Genomic DNA, 23,952 nt, shown 5'->3' with positions numbered 1-23,952 from the left:
ATTGTAATTGCTCATACATTGATGTCAGACATGCACGTACCCCAATGCTCTGTTGCTGATGACTGTGATGAATGCAGGAGCATATTTCAGGAGCAGGAGAATTCACCCACCTTTTGACTGATGACTGATATAAGGGCATGTACGTGACAGGTCTATCTGGCTTATATGATTCTGATGGTCATAATACTTCTTGACAGTGTCATAAAGTGTATTTTCTTAGTCCAAGTAAAGTGACACAGGATGGTCATGAGGCCCCATGAGTGTCATAAAGTGTATTTTCTACAAGTTATTTATTAAGATGTGAGGGGAAAAAACATGACTCTAAAGAATTCATTACTACAACAACAACAAAAGATTTAAGAAACAAACTTTCAAATGAAAGGAAACTTTTTGTCAGGGGAAAAAACACATTTGAATAAATGTGGGGTTTGGCACTCTTATGTAGGTGTCATAACCAGCCTTAAAATAACACAATATATGTCACAACAGGTGTAAATATATGGGTTGTGATAGCAGGGGTAATATATGGGTTGTGATAGTGTTATGACCGGTTATGACACGTTATGTCAGCTGTAATGGTTATTACCCTAATAACTATGCTGTCCTCCACTTCCTGACATCTTACCCCTCTCAACGTCAGATCTGGAATGAGATGACGGAGCTGGTCTCCTCCAATGGGAACTACTGTGCTTACCGCAAGGCGTTCACAGACTCCGAAGGCTTCAAGGTTCCCATCCTGGGAGTCCACCTGAAGGACCTGATCGCCGTGCACGTGGTCTTCTCCGACTGGGTGGACGACGACAAGGTGAACATCGTAAAGATGCACCAGCTCTACCTCACCTTCAACGAGCTGGTGTCCCTGCAGAGTGCCGCAGCCCAAGTGGAGCCCAACATGGACCTCATCTACCTGCTCACTGTGAGTGTCCCGCCCTAAAAGGGTTCCCCGTCAACAGGAAATGGACATGTTTTATCGTTCTGTCACTCAATTTGTCATTTCAGTGGGTATCAAACAACGTTTTGTGGGATCGTACAAAAGAGTACCATGATTATAAATGTGTTTGTTATTGCAGAAAGGCTGAATCTATTTTCATGTTTAATCATAAACAATTTCCTCCAGCTCTCTCTAGACCTGTACTACACCGAAGATGAAATATATGAGCTATCCTTACTAAGGGAACCACGTAACCCAAAGTCTTTGGTAAGACTTCTTGTTGTGGTTTATAGGCTGCATTGTCGGAGCTGTAGTTATTAGAAAATAATGAAAAATTGTGAGAAAATATAAATAATACAGTATACCTGAGAGTTCCTATATTAACTCTCTATCTTTTCAATCTCCACAGCCTACCTCTCCGACAACCCCCAACAAGCCAATGGCCCCTCTGGACTGGGCGTCAGGTGTGACAACCAAACCTGACCCCAATGTGGTGAACAAGCACATCAGGAAGGTGGTGGATGTGAGTTGTTTCCATTACAGTAACTGATCTGTGTCTTCTCTTGAATAAAGTCCAGGAGGACATAGCTTTGGCTGTGGTCTGAACGCTTGAAAATGTTACTATCTACAGGATGGGTAACCCGTCCATAAATATCTCATACATTATTTCAAGAATCAGTCAGTGGCTTTTTCTGTCACAATACCAAATATTGAGTAGGTATATAAACCAACAATTACTAAAATATGACTCCAAAAAAAAGACTGGTGCTTGTAAATCACTTACAGTATTTTGTTCATGTCTTTTTCTGGGAAGTCTGTATTCAGGAACTACGACCATGACCATGATGGCTACATCTCTCAGGAGGACTTTGAGAGTATTGCTGCCAACTTTCCTTTCTTGGACTCCTTCTGTGTGTTGGACAAGGACCAGTGAGTGACCCTGTCTACCATTTGAAATATGAAGGGTTCAGAGGCGTCACAACTAAGCCACCTCATCCTCCTCTTCGATTTCCCTCTTTCTGTCACCAACAAACACCCTCTCCCTATTTCTCACTCACACATGCGCACGCACATACACACGCACATTCCACACATTTGGCTTTAAAGCAGCTACAAGCATCCAAGATGCAATAAGACTGCAATTTTGGGTATTCTAAACATTTCACAGCGAGATACAGTAACTGGCCATCAACAACCATGTTTCACCACACAAAGCTACAGTGAAAATGAGGTCATTGGTAATATCAAACATCCTCTCGTAAATCTGCAGGAAAACCCTGTGAAGTCACAACAGAGTCATATCTGCTTTTAGCCTTGCCCTGTCTTGACTGGGAGTGGTGCTTTGTCGCCATGGTTTGAGGAGGGGGGAGGTGAAGGTTATGGCAGCCCGTGAAAGACACACAGTGCCACACACAGTGCTCTGCCCTCGTGTCCTGGGCGGTTCATCTGTTCACTGGAACGCTTCAAATCACATTTCAGCTCGCCTGAGCAGCTCCATGACTCAGAAAATAGGTTTGGGAGGCTGTGCTCCTTAGGAGGGAGACTGGAGATATGCAGGGGCTGGAGTTGCCACAAACCACCTGGGTGTCTAATCTAGAGCACTGTTGTAGATCTCTTCCTGTCTGGATAAAACAGAAAGAAGGGATGGAAGTTACTGTAATGTTTGCATAACAGGAGCTGTCATTCTCTCCATCTGATTATTATCTTATCTGTATTTTTCTCTCTGTCTATGTCTCTCTTTCTCGCTCCTCTTCTACAGGGATGGTCTGATTAGTAAGGATGAGATGATGGCTTACTTCCTGAGGGCCAACCCCTTGCTCCAGTATAAAATGGGCCCTGGCTTTATCCACAACTTTACAGAGATGACGTATCTGAAGCCCACCTTCTGCGAGCACTGTGCTGGATTCGTATGTATACTGTGCACTTTGTAATACACACTAATATAAACTAACTGTTTATGCTCAGAGAGACAGCACACTTTTGGTTGGAAGAAAAGTATAATGCTTTCTGATTGTTTATGTCAGCAATATACTGCCATCAAATTAGTGCAAGAGTCATTCAATGCTGAGAGAAGATGTCTATCTTTATTCCTTGACGAAGTTGATTAATGACCTTCTGAGACAGAGATGATTCACAGTGCATAGAGGGATTAGAAATACAGAGATGATTCACAGTGCATAGAGGGATTAGAAATACAGAGATGATTCACAGTGCATAGAGGGATTAGAAATACAGAGATGATTCACAGTGCATAGAGGGATTAGAAATACAGAGATGATTCACAGTGCATAGAGGGATTAGAAATACAGAGATGATTCACAGTGCATAGAGGGATTAGAAATACAGAGATGATTCACCGTGCATAGAGGGATTAGAAATACAGAGATGATTCACAGTGCATAGAGGGATTAGAAATACAGAGATGATTCACAGTGCATAGAGGGATTAGAAATACAGAGATGATTCACAGTGCATAAAGGGATTAGAAATACAGAGATGATTCACAGTGCATAGAGGGATTAGAAATACAGAGATGATTCACAGTGCATAGAGGGATTAGAAATACAGAGATGATTCACAGTGCATAGAGGGATTAGAAATACAGAGATGATTCATAGTGCATAGAGGGATTAGAAATACAGAGATGCAATATGATGACATGACTTCAGGATACATTGGTTTATTAAAGTTGATAAAACGACACTGAATCATGTCGACGGAACAATAATGTGATTTTATGTGGTAATGCCACCACTCACATAGTCAACAATGAAAGGATGCACATCTTACGTGACAGAAAAGTTATTGTTGCGTGTCAAAATATGTACACAAATTATGTTCCCTCTATCTTTCTAATTTGTGTTGTTTTAGGCATCAGTGAAAATAAAGGAGAATTTCTACAGAGAAGTCATCCTATTCAAAAATGAACACACACACACACACACACACACACACACACACACACACACACACACACACACACACACACACACACACACACACACACACACACACACACACACACACACACACACACACACACACACACACACACACACACACACACACACACACACACACACACACACACACAGAGTTTACAGGAAGGGTGTTGTGAGAGATTGTATCCTGTTTATTACACAATGGTTTACACTGAATATGCTTCCACCATTACAAATTCTAACATTCCTTTGTCTTTTTCCCACTCCCTCCAATTCCTGCCCCTCTGGACTTGTTGCTCTTAGCTCTGGGGAATAATCAAACAGGGATACAAGTGTAAGGGTAGGTTCTATGGACTGTGCGCATATGTATTGGCCTGTTTTCTATTATTCGGAGAACTGCACATTTAAGACATTTGGCATTTTTCATTATACATGCACTGTGAGGGCCAAGGTCTGATAGCACTGTTATATGTTCTGTTTCAGATTGTGGGGTGAACTGCCATAAGCAGTGCAGGGAGCTGTTGGTGCTGGCCTGTAGGAAGCTGCCGCGCTCCACCTCTCTGCGAAGTGTCTCACCTGGGGGCTTGACCCACAGCTCTCTACCCAGCAGCCCCACCATGCCCACCTGCAAAGGTACAGCAACACTTTAGTGATATACTGTAACCAACAGCGTTTCAACTATGATGGTTGGTCAGTGTATTTCATTCCTGTCATTTTGTCCTCCCTGCAGATGAGGATGAAGTGTTTGAGTTCCCCTCGGTGACACCTGGCGGTTCTGACCTGGAGCATAAGTCAATCACCCTGATGACGGGCTCGGCCCAGCGGATCTCTGTGCGTCTACAACGGGCCACCACCAGTCAGGCCACACAGACAGAGCCTCTGTGGCCAGAGCACACGTGGGGTGCTGGGGACGGGAGCTCCCACACCTTCCCCAAGATGAGATACCGACCACACAGGAAGGCCTCCAAGAGCAAAGGCTTTGCCCGCTGGGAGAATGAGGCCCAGGGGCAGCCCAGGGGTCGACGGGATTCCCAGGAGCAGACGGACGGACCTGCAGAGGTGGTACAGAACGGGATAACACCACACAGAGAGAAGGTGTGTGCGTGTGTGTGTGTGCTTGTATATGTGTGCGTGTATATGTGTGTGTATGGGTCAGGGGATCTCTGTACATTGAGAATGGTGCTGTATTGCATAGCAGACGTTTTACAGGCTCCTGACCAATTCTGCTATTTTGGGTGTTTTATTTTGAGCTGATCTTAACTGTTTTTGTACATGATGTTTCCGCCATTGTCTCCTATGACCGAAAAGAGCTAATGAGCATCAGAACAGCAATCACTGACCTCGATTTGGATGAATATTTCTACTTCAACGAGTCGGTGGCGCAGGACATACTGTTCACAATGGACCAGGCCCTGGCGAAAATATGTCAGCGAGTACATAAACCTCTTCTACCCTCTGTTATATTAGTGAACATACAATCACAGGAGAACATACAATCACAGGAGAACAAACTGGACGAGCTCCGTTCGAGACTATCCTATCAACGGGACCTGAAGAACTGTAATATTGTATGTTTCACAGCGTCTTGAGTGCACATGGACATGGATAATATAGATCTAGTTAGTATCCATCGGCAGGACAGAACAGAAGCGTCGGGAAAGCTCAAGGGAGAAGGTGTGTCTCTTTGTTAACAACAGCTGGTGCGCGATCTCTAACATTAAGAAAGTCTCGAGGTTCTGCTCCCCTGATTTCGAATCTCGTGATAAGCTTGTACCCCATACCAAGAGAGTTTCATCTATATTTTTTTGTAGCTGTCTATTTACAACCACAAACCGATCCTGACACTAAGATGGCACTCAACGAGCTGTGTAGGGCCATAAGCAAATAAAAAATGCTCATCCAGAAGTGGCGAGCTTTGTGGCTGTTGATTTTAATGCAGAAAAACTTTAATCTGTCTTACCTAGTTTCTTCCAGCCTGTCACGTGCAATTAGAGGCAAAAAAAACTTCACCTTCACTCCACACACAGAAATGCATACAAAGCTCTCCCTCGCCCTCTATTTGGCAAATCTGACCATAACTCTATCCTCCAGATTCCAGGTTACAAGCAAATATTCACAGGAAGTACCAGTGATGCACTCAATATACAAGTGGTCCGATGAAGCGGAAGCTAAGCTACAGGACTGTTTCGCTAGTGCAGACTGGAATATGTTCCGGGATTCATCCGATGGCTTTAAGGTGTTTACCACATCAGTCACCGACTTCATTAATAGGTGTGACAAATTTGTCCCCATAGTGACCGTGCATACATATCCCATTCAGAAGCCATGGATTACAGGCAACATCCGCACTCAGCTAAAGGCTAGAGCTGCCACTTTCAAGGAGCGGCACACTAATCTGGATCACACTATGCCCTCCAATGAACCATCAAACAGGCAAAGTATCAATACAGGATGCTACTATACTGGATCTGGTGCTCGTTGGATGTGGCAGGGCTTGCAAACGGTCATGAACTACAAACTGAAACCCAGCTGTGAGCTGCCCAGTGACGCGAGCCTACCAGAGGAGCTCAATACCTTCTATGCTCGCTTTAAGGCAAGTAATACTGAACCATGCATGAGAGCACCAGCTGTTTCGGACGACTGTATGATCACGCTCTCTGTAGCCGATGTGAGTAAGACCTTTTAACAGGTTAACATTCGGATTACTAGGACTCATACTCAGAGAATGCGCTGACCAGCTGGCAAGAGTCTTCACTGAACTTTTATACCTCTCCCTAACCCAGTCTGTAATACCTACATGTAATACCTACAGACCACCATAGTCCCTGTACCCAAGAACGCTAAGGTAACCTGTCTAAATGACTATCACCCCGTAGCACTCACATCTGTAGCCATGAAATGCTTTGAAAGGCTGGTCATGGCTCACATCAACACCATCATTTCAGACACCCTGGACCCGCTCCAATTCGCATACTGCCTCAACAGATCCACAAATGACGCAATCTCTTTTGCACTCCAACCTGCCCTTTCCCACCTGGACAAAAGGAACACCTTTGTCAGAATGCTTTTCATTGACTACAGATCAGCGTTCAACACCATAGTGCCCTTCAAGCTCATCACAAAGTTAAGGACACTGGGACTAAACACCTTCTAAACACCACAGGGGCCCCTCAATGGTACTTGCTTAGTCCCCTCCTGTACTCCAGGTTCATCTATGACTGTGTGGCTATGCACAGCTCCAACATTTTCATTAAGTTTACTGACAATGCTGGTAGGCCTGATCACCATCGACAATGAGCCTATCGGGAGGTCAGAGACCTGGCAGTGTGTTGCTAGAACAGAATTCCTCCCTCAGCATCAGCAAGACAAGGAAGCTGATCGTGAACTACAGGAAGCAGAGGGCCGAGCACGCTCTCATTCACATTGACGGGGCTCGTACCCCTGCACATGACTCAGTACTGGTACCTCGTGTGTGTATATAGCCAAGTTATCATTACTTATTGTGTATTTATTATTACTTTTATTATTACGTGTTTTACTTTTGTCTATTTTCTTTCTCTCTGCGTTGTTGGGAACGGCCTGAAATGTGTGCATTGTTGTGTCTTTAGGAGATGGTTATGCTTTAATGCTCTGTGACACAACATACAGATAACTGCCCAAATAAATAATTTTGGCACTTACCTGTGTCACATTGAGACTCCCATTATCACTCCTTTTTCCCTCAAGTGGTTGTTATCCACCTTCTGTTTGTTAATGGTGATCCTCTCTCATGCATGATTGAACACTTTGTCTTTTCTTACTTCTAACAATAGCCCAATAACAGCATTACAGTTATCATTGTGTTATGTGTTTTCTTATCAAGCCCAAAATGAATGACCTGGCAAGGTCAGATTCAGGGACGCAGGACAATACAGTGAAAGGTCTTTTCTTTGTCTTTGTTGTCAGAGTCTGTGTCCTTCACCTTTTACCTACGGCCTCACCACCGCAGAACGTTTTGTTATTAAAGCCTCAATTCTTTTCATACCCATGGAAACAAGGGATTCAGTAACATGGGAAAGAGGGACTTTTTCTCTTCCATTCACTGGGAGATTATCTAGATCAAGGGAGCACAGAGGCCACAGAGGCATTCAGATTGATGGTGGCTTGTGTCAAGAAGTTGATTTTCATCAGCCTAAGAAGGCTAAATAAAGACCATATAGTTTGGCTCAAACGCAGAGCATTGACGATTTTATCGAGACAAATCTTGCTTTTACAACCTGAGGCACTAATGGTATTATTGGGTCATCTACCTTGGGAACATTTGGATCAACATTCAATCTAACGTATTTGCAAGTGGTTTTCATCCTCAGAGCCTCAACGAAACTCACAAATATTGCTTGATCCCATTATGAGATGAACGTAATTCATACCATTAGCCAATTTGTTGCCACTGTAGGCAATCTACAAACACTAAACATCTCTTTACAGTCGTGACTTCTTCTGAATGACTGGCAAGGGTGTTCCTATCTTCTCTCCTCTGTCGTGATCTCTAAAAATGTGATGACGGTATGTCTCTCTCCTCTTGCCCTCAGAACAGCTGACATGGCGACACCGAGGGCCGGACCCAGGGCCCCAGGAGGTCCTCGGCAGCCCGCATCATGAAGCTGTCCTTACTGGGGGAAGTACTTGGCTGCTTGAGGCCCCCATTTGGTGACCTGGAGTAGGACGGACCTCCTCTGACCTAGACGGACATGTCTTCAGTGAACCACATGTGAATAGTGATGCTGAATCCCAAACCAGTCTCTTCCCAGGTCCTTTCACCTTCCCTCACGCCAAGCAGGTTGGTTCGGGCAAAGGGCTGGTCTGGGATTCACCATGAGAGTTCACATGCCATAAGAGCGTGAAGGGGAGTGAGAGGATGTGGGTGGTGGACCTGAAAAAGCCCTTGTTTGGTAGGGTACAGACACTCCTGAATGCTCCCTAGCTCTACACACCTGCCTTTCCACCCCATCAGTGTCATGGGAAAAGGATCCTGGACTACCTATAAGTGATTTAGGTTTGTTGGGGCTCAAACGGGGCTCACCAGTGTTTGACAGACTGATCGGGTGTCCACCTGTGCCTGTATGAATGTCGGAGCATGTACATGCTTACTATTTACAGTGTGTGTGGTCTGTGGTGCACATACACTATATGTGATATCTACTGTTGATTCGCTGAAGAAATCATTAAGGGCATGTATAATACCATGAAATGAAGTTATTTGGGTCACGTGACTAAGTTGCAATAACGTTTTGAGAACATAGTGAACGTTTTATAATGGACTCGGAGAGGGATGCAAAGTGAGAATGCAATTGGAGATGGGAGAATGCATACATGGATCGAGATGTAAAGCAATAGAAAGTTAAAGATGAAGTGAGTGATGAGGGAAACAGAGGCAGGTACATTGTTTCTAAAGGTAAGTTTATTGTAACATGACTACTGATGATCATTTATGTGCCAGTTCTGTATCTTACTCTGGAATCCAAGAAATGGTACTTGCTGTGTGAGCATGAGATAAAGAACAATATAACCACTAAGACTTGTTTTATAAATCAAGGAATAGTTGTGTCTTTTGGTTAGTCAAGAAAGCTTTATTGTTTTCCACCTTATTATTTTAAAGGGATTTGAACTCAAAAGATGAAATCTAGTCTTTGTAATATGTGCCCACTCAGGACAATAAGGTGAACTATGTATACTGTACACATATTTATGGGTTTAGGCATGTGATTTTTCATACAGTCATGCGATACTAGTGAAGCTGGTCAGTGGTCAACCTATTCTGGATTTTTCAAAGCAATGCAGGTTAAATATGTGAATATGGGTCAACGTTGTTGTCTCACTGTCCACACAAGCCATTGAGTGACCTTTGACCTTTTTTAATCAGCTGAAGGATCAAGCCTGTTGCCTTCAGGCATAGGTAATGGAATCTCCACTAAGCCCTCAGTCAGTGGAGCACTGATTACTAACTTGCTTACAGTGGCACCAGATGTGAGCCCAGGTGCTCATTGTGTTGTGGTTGCCAGGCATCAGTTGAGTGAGCAGGTCAGTTCCTCCATCACCAAGGATACAGCAGGTTACGTAAGAGGAGATAGTTTATTTTCATCTGTAGAGAGACTGCTTGCAGGGACTCCACCCCCTTCAGGGTAGGGAGAACTAGGTATGGGCAGGTGAGTTGGACATGGATCTCTGTAGAGACAATAGGGTCTGACCTTTTGTTCGACACAGTAGGACAGAGACAAGAACAGGGCCTCAGGGTCAGAGCACTCCGTGTTGGAGGAGGGGCATGGGGAAAAGATAGTGTATATTAGCAAGAGATATCCAAAGCCACATATACAAGAGTTAAGGGATGGAAATTATTCAGTGCTTAGTGAGTCAGAGCAATATCACTCTCTTTGCTACTGGACCACTCATTGATAATGTGGTGTTCCTGCAAGGTCTTAAACCCACAATATCCTCATACCTGGCTGAAATCAAAGACAGAAAAGTGTTGTGATGCCACAGAGGTTCTTCTCTAAATGGCTGAGCTGCTTTTAGAGTACATTGGTCTGCTTGAGTTCTCATTGATCTTGGTGCCAGATCCTACAAACAGTAGCTCTATTGGAGCTGTTGGGTATTGAGAACATACAGTACAAGTGCATGTATAATATTACACTAATGAAGACCAATAATCTGATCTTTGAAGGTTCTGAAGTCCCTGCTTGTCTCACACTCACATACAGGTGTTACCACACTTGACATCAAATGGCTTTATTGTTTGTTTTGAAAACGGTTGAGTTATCATGTTGATAAGGGATATTAAGGCAGTGGCAACTTCACTTCTGCCACGACATACTTTTTGTTGTTGTAAATGGGACACATTCCAAAAAGACTTTATATTTTTTCAGTCAGATTATTGTCAACAATATTGATGACACTATTATCAACATTATTATCATGAACTGGTCTACTTGAGAAAAGTGTGTTATCTCACTTGATTGTGTTTCATCTATTTTATTTTCATTCTATCTATTTGTATTGTTTATGGAGAGAATTATGTAGCATTGCTTATTTTGTCATTCTGTGCCAATGTTATTTTATTTGTTGATGAGTGGCAAATTGATACACATTTTGATAATGTACAGTATTAAACAGATTTTTCAGCACCTAGTTTAATCAGTTCAGATTTGTCAAATTGTTATTGATGGCTACCACAGTAAACTACTATCTCGGTCAAATCTTTATAAGTGCATCCTGTAACCAATCATATGGCAATGTTTTTTACTCCTTGTGTATTTGTGAAACAGTGAAATGTACCATTTCTAGCCTGTTACCTGCTGACCCAGTAGACATAAAGTCTATGTTTATGAAGGAAAAGTAAAGCCAATACATATTCTGAGGCCAGAAAACTCCCTCCGGCCCAATATCTGATGAATTATTAGTGGGGGAAAATGCACCAACTAATCAACCTGAATTCTGGATTTATGTATGTAATATGAATGTATATTTACCCATAGAATCACAATTATTTTATGAAGGGACATAGCTCTCAGTAACGTGATAGGCTACATCCCAAAATAAATACTGAACAAAAATATAAACGCAACATGTAAAGTGTTGGTCCCATATTTCATGAGCTGAAATAGAAGATCCCAGATATTCTCCATATGCACAAAAAGCTTTTCTCTCAAATGTTGTGCACAAATTTGTTTATATGCTGTTAGTGAGCATTTCTCCTTTGCCAAGATAATACATCCACCTGACAGGTGTGGCATGAAGAAGCTGATTAAACAGCATGGTTATTACACAGGTGCACCTTGTGCTGGGGGCAATAAAAGGCCCCTGTAAAATGTGCAGTTTTGTCACACAAAACAATGCCACAGATGTCTCAAGTTTTGAGGGAGTGTGGAATTGGCATGCTGAATGCAATAATTACTTTCTCTACCATAAGCCACTTCCAACATCGTTTTAGAGAATTTGCGAGTACGTCCAACTGGCCTCACAATTGCAGACCACGTGTAACCATGCCAGCCCAGGACCTCCACATCCGTTTTCTTCACCTGCAGGATCAACTGAGACCAGCCACCCGGACAGCTGATGAAACCGTGGGTTTGCACAACCAAAGAATTGCTGCACAAACTGCCAAAAACCGCCTCAGGAAAGCTCCTCTGCATGCTCTTTGTCCTCGCCAGGGTCTTGACCTGACTGCAGTACAGCGTCGCAAATGCTCACCTTTGATGGCCACTGGCACGCTGGAGAAGTGTGCTCTTCATGGCTAAATCCCAGATTCAACTGTACCGGGCAGATGGCAGACAGCGTGGATGAGCGGTTTGATGATGTCAACGCCCCATGTAGGCGGTGGGGTTATGGTATCGGCAGGCATAAGCTATGGACAACGAACACAATTGCATTTTCTCGATAGCAATTTGAATGCACAGACATACCGTGATGTGATCCTGAGGCCCATTGACGTGCCATCACCTCATGTTTCAGCATGATAATACATGGTCCCATGTTGCAAGGATCTGTACACAATTCCTGGAAGCTGAAAATCTCCCAGTTTTTCCATGGCCTGCATACTCACCAGAACATGTCACCCATTGAGCATGTTTGGGATTCTCTGGATCGACATGTCCAACAGCGTATTTCAGTTCCCGCCAATATCCAGCATCTTCGCACAGCCATTGAAGGGGTGTGGGACAACATTCCACAGGCCACAATCAACAGCCTGATCAACTCTATGCAAAGGAGATGTCGCGCTGCATGAGGCAAATGGTGGTGAAACCAGATACTGACTGGTTTTCTGATCCACACCCCTACTTTTTTTTTAAAGGTATTTGTGACCAACAGATGCATATCTGTATTCCCAGTCATGTGAAATCCATAGATTAGGGCCCAATGAATTTATTTCAATTGACTGATTTCCTTATTTGAATTGTAACTCAGTAAAATCTTTGAAATTGTTGCATGTTGGGTTTATATTTTTGTTCAGTGTACTTATTACTTTGATCAAAATGCCTATCTTTGTGTTCCAAAAATGTACTACCTTGATGGATTATTTTGCGGTTATGATATTTAAAATATAAGCGAATACACATTTAAATAAGTTTTACAGAAATCTTGTGAACCATACGCTGTTCGTACCCATTTCCTATATCTTTCATATTTCACTATTATTTGTAAATCTGCTCGATACTGTTTCAATACTGTTGTCCTGCTCCATCTTGTCGACCATGTGTGATGGGTTGATTTGCCAATTCTGTCTTCGCTAGGCATATATTTGTTGTATCTTCACTGGGGAGCACCATGCCATAAAGATAAACAGCTGTAAACTGTTTACACTTTAAACCGCCAAATAAAAAAGAGAATCCTGTTTATCAGACTATTTCATAGAAACAGAAAGATATTTTATATTTTTAAGGAGAATGGAGTATCAGTATTTATTTATGACTTATTGATCCAGTGGGAAGTAGAGAAGGAAGATGGAGTGACATATCCACAACAGGATGTCTCCCACAGAGAGCAGGTACAGGTGCATTTATATCTAATTTATCTTGAAGATATGTATCTTTAGTCTTCAAAGAATAAAGGGTAGACAACATCTGGAAAAATGCCTTTCATGTTCTATTTAGATATCTAAAACCACTGACATCTGAAGTGAAAGATGAAACATTTCTCTAAACAATGAAATATGTTGTCAAACACCACCCCCTAGTGGCGGTCAAATGGCACAGACCAACTACAGTTTACCATTGCCTGGTGAGGATAGGTTGGATAGCTAACCATAAGTACTTCAGGGACTTCACAAAGACTGAACATAACTATTTATCAAATTTAAATATACCCCATTGATAGCTAGATTTATATTACATATTGCAGACGAAAGCTATCTCTGTATGCCTGTAAATTAATTGTATTTTTTCTCCAGTGCATGTCAAATGATTCGATTTGTACGGAAGAGTTTTAGGGCCAAGTGAAGAGAAGAAAAAAAATGGCAAAAAATGGTGGAACTTGGATTAAAAGTGGCAATATTTCGAGAATAAACTCGAAATGTTTTTCGAGAATAAAGTCAAAATGTTGAGAATAATGTCGCAGTTATATTTCAAGATTAAAGTATGGGATTTGGTTAACAGCATGTCTCCCTGGCTTCTTGGTGCTTTGCGCGCCACCATTGAAATTGCCTGCAGTTATACGACCTGGTGAAACTATACTTAGGACATCCTTTCTCTTTTAACACATAATAACCATATTATTATAAAATAGGCCTATTAGGACCTGGAAGAGGTTGTGCCACATATTATTTTCAGAAGGAGAAACCACACGGATTTGGATGAGGTATGCTGGTTTGCGCATGCAGGAGTGGAGAGTTGGTCCTTGAGTTTCCTCTCCTCCCACAGACACTTGATTAAAATCCTTGCTGCTTCATTGTTCATTCCTCCCTCAAGCTTTGGATAAACCTATAATTGACTTTAATTTGCCCACTGTAATGTACGATTTGCCTACAGGTTATGGTACTCAATCTAGTGGGCAGCTATAGCTTTATAATTGGCTGCAAAATAGAGGTGTAGTAGCGAATTTGGAGAGCAGCTTGACATGGGACATACACACGCATAACCCCCGGTCTCCGGCATCCTAAAATAACTCGGTTTTATTGGGTGTGCTCACGTAGCCTACTAGCCGTTAAAAGCATAGTTGTGATAAGAGGGAAAAACTCTGTTAGTAAAGCACCATGGATAAAGTTGTTACTAGTGCCCATTATACATAGATTTTTTGCAAGGTGTTCTGCTACGAAGTAGAACGTTGTTGCGAATTCGGAGGGCAGACTGACAGGGACCCCCCCACTGGTTCGTGGTAATGTCTGAAGTAGAATGGTATCAAACAGGTATTTTTTGGTCTGTTCCGGCCATTATTATGAGCGGTACTCCGCTCAGCAGCCTCCACTGCTAATGACACTTATGTATGTAACCACGGTTCCTCCTTCTGAAAATAATCCGAATACATAATAATAGGGTTATTATGTGCTAATAGAGCACAGATTTCCCTCTAATAAAGCCAATTCTCAAGTATTGTTTCACCAGGTCCTGAGTGGCACAGTGGTCTAAGGCACTGCATTTACTAGAGGCGTCTTTACAGCCCCTGGTTTGATCCCGGGCTGTATCAGGGGGTCCTGTGACCGGCGTCCCATATGGCGGCGCACAATTGGCCCAGCGTCGTCCAGGTTAGGGGAGGGTTTGGCCGGGGTAGGCCGTCATCGTAAATAAGAATTTGTTCTTAACTGGCTTGCCTAGGTAATTTTACTCAGGCATTTCAACGGTGGTGGCGCACAGTAATAGGGAGTCAGGCACATATGCCTTTCACCAAATCCCCAATGTTAATCTTGAAATATAGCCAAACTGCTACCTTATTCTCGAAATTAAATGTCGAGTTTACTTTCGAAATATTGTCACTTTATTAACTACATTTAATTTCGACTTTATTCTCGAAATATTGCCACTTATTTTAAAGGACTATCATGCAAAAAAAATATCCAAGTTTCACCCCATGTCGCAGTTTTTTAAATGTTTCTCTTTACTTGGATTTGATACTCTTCCGTAGATTAGAGCACACCTCTAATACTTTGAAATTTAAATCTTACTCCGTGAGGCATTGGCATTACTCCGTGAGGTACAGGCATTGTATCGGGCAGCCCTATCACCGGTAAGAGGTTGAGTTAGGACCCAGCATGCCAACCCAGCAGAAGTGTTGTTCTTTAGTGATATTAGATTATTCTTGCGGTTTAATCAATTGAAGTTTCATCACAGAAATGGAGACCGATATTATTGACTCACTGGAAGATCTGGGGTAGGTTTAAATAGTTTTCTATGAGAATAGTCTTTATTTAGTTTCTGATTATATTTTAACTAGCTAGCTCAACTGGTTAATTTAGCTAACGTTAGCTGATACGTTGACTGTCTGTCATCGGACTACTGTCACAGCCAGAGACAGCTGAGCAGTAATCTAAACTCTGCAGGCTCTTTCATACATTTTTGTGGCATCTAGCTAGCTACTATACATACGGCTTTATGACTTACTTTAGATTATATTGTGAATGTAAAAGTGACCTATCTATTTAGTCTGAAATTACCTATCATGCCAACCGTTTGATGTTTATTCAGCCGGCACAAACAGAGGACAGGCACCGCCTTAGTGTTATGAATACACTGAAGCTGGAAAGGTCCCACTTATCTCATGACTGGTTGCTATTCACAGTAAAAATCAGTTCAATAGAGCTCGCCGGTTTGTAGTCGTAAAACCGGAAATTAATTAGCTACGGCTGTTTCGTTCAGCCATTCATATGGGGGAAAAGAATGGGGTTTTGGGATAAGCGCCGAAAATAAAGTCTGAGATTAACAGAGGATATCTTGTACGTTTTGTTCTATGAGATAATATCAGTCCTTTAACATGACCTTTATCAATTCTGAAGACGTTAGTTATGTGCTTTATGTAATTTTATTATGTGCTTCAAAATTCACAAAGTGACGTTAGTTGATGTAGTGATGCAGTGATGCAGATTATCTCATAGAACAAAACGTATACGATCTCATAAACCTGAGTTTACCACAGATCTTATAATAAAAAATAAAATAAAACATTTATCAAAAAAACAAACATTAATTTTCCCATAGGCTTTGTCCAACGAACCACGACGGAGATAGTGCCTACAAAAAGACGCCATTACTTGTCAATTGAAACAGGGCATTTCCATAGAAAAGGACCCATGAGCACCAACTTGTGAAGTTCATTTAAGTGTATAAAATTGGGTGTCAAATGAAAGATAAGAGTCGCTATATTTTTGGGAAATGAAGGCATAGATACATTTAGTCAAGTAAAATACTATGCTTTCAGGCTAAACAGATGGAAAGGGGGTCTTAGAAAACATCTACCAGAAAGTCTTAAAAGGTATCAGAAATACATCAAATCACAAAATTGTTGATGTAAAGACCCGTGTCAACTAATATCAACACTTATGTTTAGTTTGGGAAAACTGTATTCTATTGTACTGTGCTCTGCTCTGTAACGCTGTGATGTCAAACTTGTGAAAAATTAGAATGACATTCATATAATTATACATTTATGTGTATGTAACAGTATAACTTTAGTCCGTCCCCTTGCCCCGACCCCACCCACGAAGCATCTTTACCCGTCGCTCCACAAAAGCCGCGGCCCTTGCAGAGCAAGGGGAACCACTACTTCCAGGTCTCAGAGCAAGTGACGTCACCGATTGAAACGCTATTAGCGCGCACCACTGCTAACTAGCTAGCAATTTCACATCGGTTACACTCACCTCCCGTTTAACCTCCTCTTTTTCCGCAGCAACCAGTGATCCGGGTCACGGCACCAATGTAACAGTATAACTTTAGTCCGTCCCCTCGCCCCGACCCGGGCGCGAACTAGGGACCCTCTGCACACATCAACAACAGTCACCCACGAAGCATCGTTACCCATCGCTACACAAAAGCTGCAGCCCTTGCAGAGCAAGGGGAACCACTACTTCAAGGTCTCAGAGCAAGTGACGTCACCGATTGAAACGCTATTAGCTTGCACCACCGCTAACTAGCTAGCCATTTCACATCGGTTACATGTATTACAGATTATGGGACACATGATGTAATTCTGTTACCGGGTGTATATCCACTTCACATACTGTAGTTCAATCATGAAAATAGATTTCTTCAAACTCAAGGTGCCATGTCATAGCTGACACCCCATTCTTTCTGCAGACATCTTTGAATCTTAATTCGGAGCAGATATTTAAGAGTTTTGGGATAAACCTAGTAGCATAAAAATCTGAGAGACATTTTACTATTATCCTGTTACCAAAGTTTTAATTTACACAATTTCTCCATTATATTTGCTTTTGTACAATTTTCAGGGGGAAATTGTTAAAAGTCATCTTTGTGCATAGAGTTGTATGGTTTGTTGAACTTTGAAATCAATAGTTTTTTTGTTTGGCATACATTTTTAAAGTGACAAAATGGAGTAATTCTGTTTCCGTCGAATTGCCCAGCATGCACAGCTCCTTTTGATAGGTACATTTTTGGACTTATACGTTAATAATAATATCTGATGGGGTATGACAGTTGAACTAAGCTCATTATGTATCCATTTATTCTTGAAGAATATAAAAGAAGCTCATGAGGCATTTACAACTGTCGTACCCCATCAGAACCCCAAATATAACTTGTTTTACTTCCAATGTTTCTAACAAAGTAAATGTAAACAAATAATAAATACCCTCAAAAATGATTTGTTGGTCTGATGTGATTTAATGAGGAGCATTCAGACGCTGCACTTGATGAATTTATGAAATTGCTTCTTACAACTATTGATAAACATGCACATGTTAAGAAACTGACTGTAAGAACTGTTAAGGCTCCATGGATTGATGAGGAATTTAAAAACTGTATGGTTGAAAGAGATGGGGCAAAATGAGTGGCTAACAAGTCTGGCTGCACATCTGACTGGCTTACTTACTACAAATTGAGAAATGATGTGGCTAAACTCAACAAAAAGAAGAATGAACTGTATTATGAAGCCAATATCAATGATTTAAAGAATGATGGAAAAAAACTTGAGTACTTTAAATGAAATTATGGGCAGAAAGACATTCAACTCCATCTTACATTGAATGAGAGCTTATTCATCTCAAAACCATTTGATGTTGCCAATTATTTTAATGATTATTTCATTGGCAAACTTAGGCAGGAAATGGCCAACAACAAACTGTGAGCAATTGTATTCATGCATAACAAAACAAATAATGAAAGAAAAGCATTTCAAGTTAGAATTTTGTAAAGTTAGTGTGGGATAGGTGGAAAAATTGTTATTGATCAATAAGGACAAACCTCCTGGCATTGACAACTTAGACAGAAAGCTACTGAGGATGGTAGCTGACTCTATAGCCACTATTATCTGTCATATTTTTAATCTGAGCCAAGAGGAAAGTCTTTGTTAGGCCTAAAGGGAAGCCAAAGTAATTCCACTACCCAAGAGTGGTAAAGTGGCCTTTGCTGTTTCTAACAGCAGACCTATAAACTTGCTGCCAGCTCTTAGCAAACTGTTGAAAAAAAATGGTGTTTGACCAAATACAATGCTATTTCTCTGTAAACAAATTAACAACAGACTTTCAGCATGCTTATAGAGAAGAGCACTCAACATGTAATGCACTGACACAAATGACTGATGATTGATTGAAAGAAATTGATAAGAATAAGATTGTGGGAGCCGTACTGTTAGATTTCAGTGCAGATTTTGATATTATTGACCATAACCTGTTGTTGAAATTACTTATGCGTTATGGCTTTTCAACCTCTGCCATATCGTGGATTCAGAGCTATCTATCCAATAGAACTGAGGGTTTTCTTTAAGGGAAGCTTCTCTAATGTCAAACATGTAAAGAGTGGTGTACCGCAGGGCAGCTGTCTATGCCCTCTACTCTTTTCTATTTTTACCAATGACCTGCCAGTGGCATTAAACAAAGCATGTGTGTCCATGTATGCTGATGATTCAACCATATATGCATCAGCAACCACAGCTAATGAAGTCACTGAAACCCTTAACAAAGAGTTACAGTCTGTTTTGGAATGGGTGGCCAGTAATAAACTAGTCCCGAACATCTCTAAAACCAAGAGCACTGTATTTGGTACAAATCTATCCTTACGTTCTAGACCTCATCTGAATCTGGTAATGAATCATGTGGCTGTTGAAAAAGTTGAGGAGACTAAATAACTTGGCCTTGCCTTAGATTGTAAACTGTCATGGTCAAAACATATAGATTCAATGGTTGTAAAGATGGGAAGAGGTCTGGCCGTAATAGAGATGCTCTGCTTTTTTGACACCACACTCCAAAAAGCAAGTTCTGCATGCTCTAGTTTTGTCTTATCATGATTATTGTCCAGTTGTGTGGTCCAGTGCGGCAAGGAAAGACCTAGTTAAGCTGCTGCTGTCACAGAACAGAGCGGCACATTTTGCTCTTAATTGTAATCAGAGGGCTGACTTAAATATTATGCATGCCAGTGGCTAAGAGTTTAGGAGAGACTGACTGCATCACTTCTTATTTTTATATAAGAAACATTAATGTGTTGAAAATCCCAAATTGTTTGCATAGTCAACTTACACACACTTGTCCCACCAGACATACCACCAGGGGTCTTTTCACAGTCCCCAATTCCAGAACAAATTCAAGAAAGCATACAGTATTATATAGAGCCCTTATTGCATGGAACTTCCTTACATCTCATATTGCTCAAATAAACCGTAAACCTGGTTTTAAAAAGACAGATAAAGCAACATCTTGCAGCGCAACGCCTCTCCCCTATTTGACCTAGATAGTTTGTGTGTATGTATTGATATGTAGGCTACGTGTGCCTTTAAAAAAACAACTATGTAGTTCTGTCCTTTAGCTGTTCTTGTCTATTGATGTTCTGTATTATGTCATTTTGTATTAAGTTTTGTGGGGACCCCAGGAAGAGTAGCTGCTGCTTTTGCAACAGCTAATGGGGATCCTAATAAAATACCTAAGCATGGTTAAAACTATAATTTTTATATCAATGTTTATATCATTGATGGTCAGTCCTTGCACCATAGCTCTATGAATTTGATTGGTTACATTTTTCCAGCTCCATCCCTCAGCTTTTTACCAAAACAGGGGTGGGGAGGGGGCTTTATTCTTTCAACTGTTGATTGCTGCTTTAATGACTAGCTAGATTAACTGGTAAGTATAGGTTTTTAGTGAAAGTCTTATGAGGTTACTGTCTTTATTTTCTCAGGTACCAAGGCCCTCTGTTGGAGGATGGAGCACTGGAGGCTGCGGTGAGCGGGGGAGCAGCAGCACCAGAGTTCACCAAGGTGTGTGCCTGGATCGTCTCAGAGCTCAAGCTCTACTGTCACCTGGAGGAGAATGTCCATGCCACCAACTGTGAGTCGGTTTTATTCTTAACTCATCTCAGTGCTTGTGAATTGAATAATAAAAGAAAATTGTATTTCTCTGGGTTGTCATTGCACCAACTCTCCATCTACCCCACCCAGGTCCCAGTGAGGCAGAGGGGTTCCAGCTCGAGATGAGTGGTCTTCTGTCTGAGCTGGCCTGTCCTTACAATGTCCTCACCACAGGAGATGTCACCCAGAGGCTGCTCAACAAGACAAACTGCCTACTGCTCATCAGTATGTGAACAGCATAAGTCAACCTTCTCCCTGTGTTGTCAGTTTCCCTATCATTTATAGAATTCATATTAATACAGTATGATAATTGCCATTTGAATGATATGCTCTCTCTCAGCCTTTCTGATCTCGGAGCTGGAGGCCTCCAGGATGATCCTGGTCAACAAGCCTCAGAAGGCAGCCCAGGAGGCCGGAGGCAGTGTTGTCTTTATGGAGCTGAAGGGAATCTGTGTGTCCCTGGGCATGTCCAAACCCCCAGCCAACATCACCATGTTCCAATTCTTCAGTGGGATCGAGAAGAAGGTCAGTCCATGTCACACCAGGCTATGTCAGTATTATGTTATGATAGGTATGTGTCTTTTTGTTGAATACAGCTATACTTTAGCTAAGGTTTAGTTCTCTCAACATTAATATTCTCTCCTTTTTTCCTCAGCTGAAAGAAGCTCTAGCCAAAGTGCCATCAACTCATGTTGGGAGTCCTCTGATGAAGAAGGCACTTGGACCAGTTCACTTTGTAATACCCTTAAAAACAATAAAGATGTGCATAGCGGAATACATTTCCCACTGCAAACCAAAATATATGTTACATTCTTAAGCAGCGTACTATACTGCAGTCCACTTTGTCCTGCATTGTTGGAGCTCGAATCTCCAAGAATTTCACTGTACCCTGTAATTACATCTGCAACCCTGTACATGTGACTATTAAACGTTCTAATTCACATTTCTCTTTTACAGGAAAAAATCGAAGCCATCAATCAAGCACTTGTGAATGAGTATGAAGTCCGAAGGAAGATGTTGTTGAAACGTCTTGACGTGACAGTTCAGTCCTTTGGTTGGTCTGACAAAGCTAAGGTGAGAACTCTGTACTGGGAAGATTGTTATAATTATTCAAAGTGTAACTGGTTGTGGTTGTAGTCTGTGTTATTCATTTACAGCATATTTGCAATCACAATGCATTTGTACTGTAAACAATTGAGTACTGTATGTAGAAATTGAATTTCTATTGTTACACAGAAACATGCTGAAAAGCTGGCCAATGTATACCCGCCTTTGCGTTCAACCCTCGCCACAAAGAGCAAAGTCTCGGTGGCTCACCTCTTTGCTGCACGAGAGGACCTCTCCAAGATTATGCGCACAAGTAGTGGCAGGATAAGGGAGAAGACTGCTTGTGCCATTAACAAGGTAGAGAGCAGATTTGTAATTCTCCACTTGCTAACTTTTAACGTTTATCTCAATACTACCTTGAGAGCTGCTGTCACATTCTGTTTTTTCATACCTCATGTCAAGAAAATATTTTTAAACTACTTTGGCTGTGCTGTCAGAAAACACCCCTTGGCTTGTACACGTTCTGTTGATGAACTTTTTTTATTTACATTTTTGTTGTGCAGGTTCTAATGGGACGTGTGCCAGACAGAGGTGGGCGACCCACTGAGATTGAGGCCCCCCCACCAGAGATGCCCACCTGGCAGAAGAGGCAAGACGGTCCACAGGGAGGTGGACAGTATGGCGGTGGTGGACGAGGAGGCAGCAGGGGGGGCTACGACCAACACTCTCAGGGGGGCCGAGGGGGTTACGAGCGAGGAGGAGGAGGGGGTTATGAAAGGGGCGGGAGGGGTGGAGGGGGTGGCAGAGGGGGCAAGGTGCAGGGAGGCTGGTCGGACGGAGGAGGAGGAGGTGGTGGTGGTGGTGGTGGTGGTGGTGGTGGTGGTGGTGGTGGTGGTGGTGGTTACCAGGGTCATAACCAGGAAGGAGGTGGCCACCAAGGGGGTGGGGGGAGAGGAGGTTACGGGGGTGGAAAATTTCAAGGGGGCTTCCAGGGCCCTGGTTACCCTGCAGGAGGGCATCAAGGCGGAGGAGGTGGTTACCAACATGACAACCACAATCAAGAAGGAGGTCGCCACCAGGACAGGGGTGGCAGAGGGGGTCGCGGGGGTAGAGGAAGAGGTGATAGTAGAGGAAGAGGTGATGGTAGGGGAAGAGGACAGGGGGGAGGTTGGCGAGGGGGTCAGAATTTGAACCAAGGAGGACAGTTTGAACAGTTCTTCCAGCAGGGTGGCCAGCAGTACAATCAAGCAGGCTTTAGCCAGGGGAGCAAAAACTACACTAGTTGAAAAGAAAGTGCAGGCCACTGAAGCAGGGATCATGCAAGAGCCATGAAGTGAAAACGCCTTATTTTCTAAATGTGAATATTAATATAAAGCATGGTTATTATAATTTCTTCCCTAAACCGAATAAGAATGTGGAGAGTGACCATGTCTCCAACAGAAGAGAAAAAGTCCCAAGTCATGCATGACATGAGAGCTCAAACAAACCAGACTTTTCCACAATTCCATGGCTGTTAACAAATGACTGTTCCCATGTGTTCTTTTGCATATGTGAGTGCTTGTGTTTATGCTGTGTTCCACTATCTTGCCACATGAAAGTTGAAGCCAATGTTTGCCATTGTAACACCTAAATTATAAAGCCTTATTTTGAAGATTATTTGAAAAAGGAGTTGAATGTCATGTAACTACATATGATAAGGTGACAATTGTGGAAGTATTGTAGTCCATCCTTAGTTAATTTAATTAATACTTGAAAAGAAACAAGCTTTATTTCTCCAGTGGTTTTTTTGTAAGCTTTGGTTTACATTATTGTTACTAGGAATGGGTTAAAAATAAGCTTGAGCCTCAAAAATGTTTTGCTGTTGCAAATAGTTTTGACTGGTATCTCCTCTATTACTTATTTAAAATATGCCACCTAATGATGCTTATAAACAAAATTGTGTACATACTTGGATGTAAGAAAGACTACTTGGAAGTGTGAATGAATGAGGTGAGCAATAAAATCTAATTGATTTAACATGCCTGTCATCTTTATTTGGTCATACTTTCAGCTTAATTGTGA

At 42.0% G+C, this 23,952-nt stretch overlaps 2 protein-coding genes across 6 annotated transcripts in view; both read left to right on the top strand.

The window, feature by feature from the left end:
* The window catches only part of rasgrp3 (RAS guanyl releasing protein 3 (calcium and DAG-regulated)), a 55,889-nt gene extending 44,327 nt beyond the window's left edge, over positions 1-11,562 (top strand). For all 5 annotated transcript variants that reach the window (XM_046358704.1, XM_046358701.1, XM_046358702.1 and 2 more), the window contains 9 exons: positions 641-916; positions 1,118-1,198; positions 1,341-1,454; positions 1,746-1,861; positions 2,691-2,838; positions 4,177-4,213; positions 4,357-4,506; positions 4,604-4,968; positions 8,445-11,562. In XM_046358704.1, the coding sequence (XP_046214660.1) occupies positions 641-916; positions 1,118-1,198; positions 1,341-1,454; positions 1,746-1,861; positions 2,691-2,838; positions 4,177-4,213; positions 4,357-4,506; positions 4,604-4,968; positions 8,445-8,453 (1,296 nt within the window). In that variant the 3' untranslated portion in view covers positions 8,454-11,562. The remainder of the gene's footprint in view (positions 1-640; positions 917-1,117; positions 1,199-1,340; positions 1,455-1,745; positions 1,862-2,690; positions 2,839-4,176; positions 4,214-4,356; positions 4,507-4,603; positions 4,969-8,444) is intronic.
* A 3,990-nt stretch (positions 11,563-15,552) lies between these two features.
* fam98a (family with sequence similarity 98 member A) lies at positions 15,553-23,907 on the top strand. The gene is made up of 8 exons (XM_046357880.1): positions 15,553-15,708; positions 20,676-20,824; positions 20,935-21,069; positions 21,185-21,369; positions 21,500-21,580; positions 21,802-21,918; positions 22,081-22,248; positions 22,455-23,907. Exons 1-8 carry the CDS (start codon positions 15,671-15,673, stop codon positions 23,175-23,177), a joined length of 1,596 nt encoding a protein of 531 aa, XP_046213836.1. The 5' UTR covers positions 15,553-15,670; the 3' UTR covers positions 23,178-23,907.
* Positions 23,908-23,952: the final 45 nt, after the last annotated feature.

Source organism: Oncorhynchus gorbuscha, linkage group LG08 (assembly GCF_021184085.1).
Source record: "Oncorhynchus gorbuscha isolate QuinsamMale2020 ecotype Even-year linkage group LG08, OgorEven_v1.0, whole genome shotgun sequence".
NCBI classification, from domain to species: Eukaryota; Metazoa; Chordata; class Actinopteri; order Salmoniformes; family Salmonidae; genus Oncorhynchus; species Oncorhynchus gorbuscha.
This window is presented reverse-complemented; position numbering and strand designations above follow the sequence as displayed.

Excerpts from the sequence above, each read along its gene's own strand:
- fam98a (XM_046357880.1), top strand. The coding sequence starts at position 15,671 with ATGGAGACCGATATTATTGACTCACTGGAAGATCTGGG. Across the intron at positions 20,825-20,934 it reads GAATGTCCATGCCACCAACT|GTCCCAGTGAGGCAGAGGGG; the intron begins GTGAGTCGGTTT and ends TACCCCACCCAG. Across the intron at positions 21,070-21,184 it reads AAACTGCCTACTGCTCATCA|CCTTTCTGATCTCGGAGCTG; the intron begins GTATGTGAACAG and ends GCTCTCTCTCAG.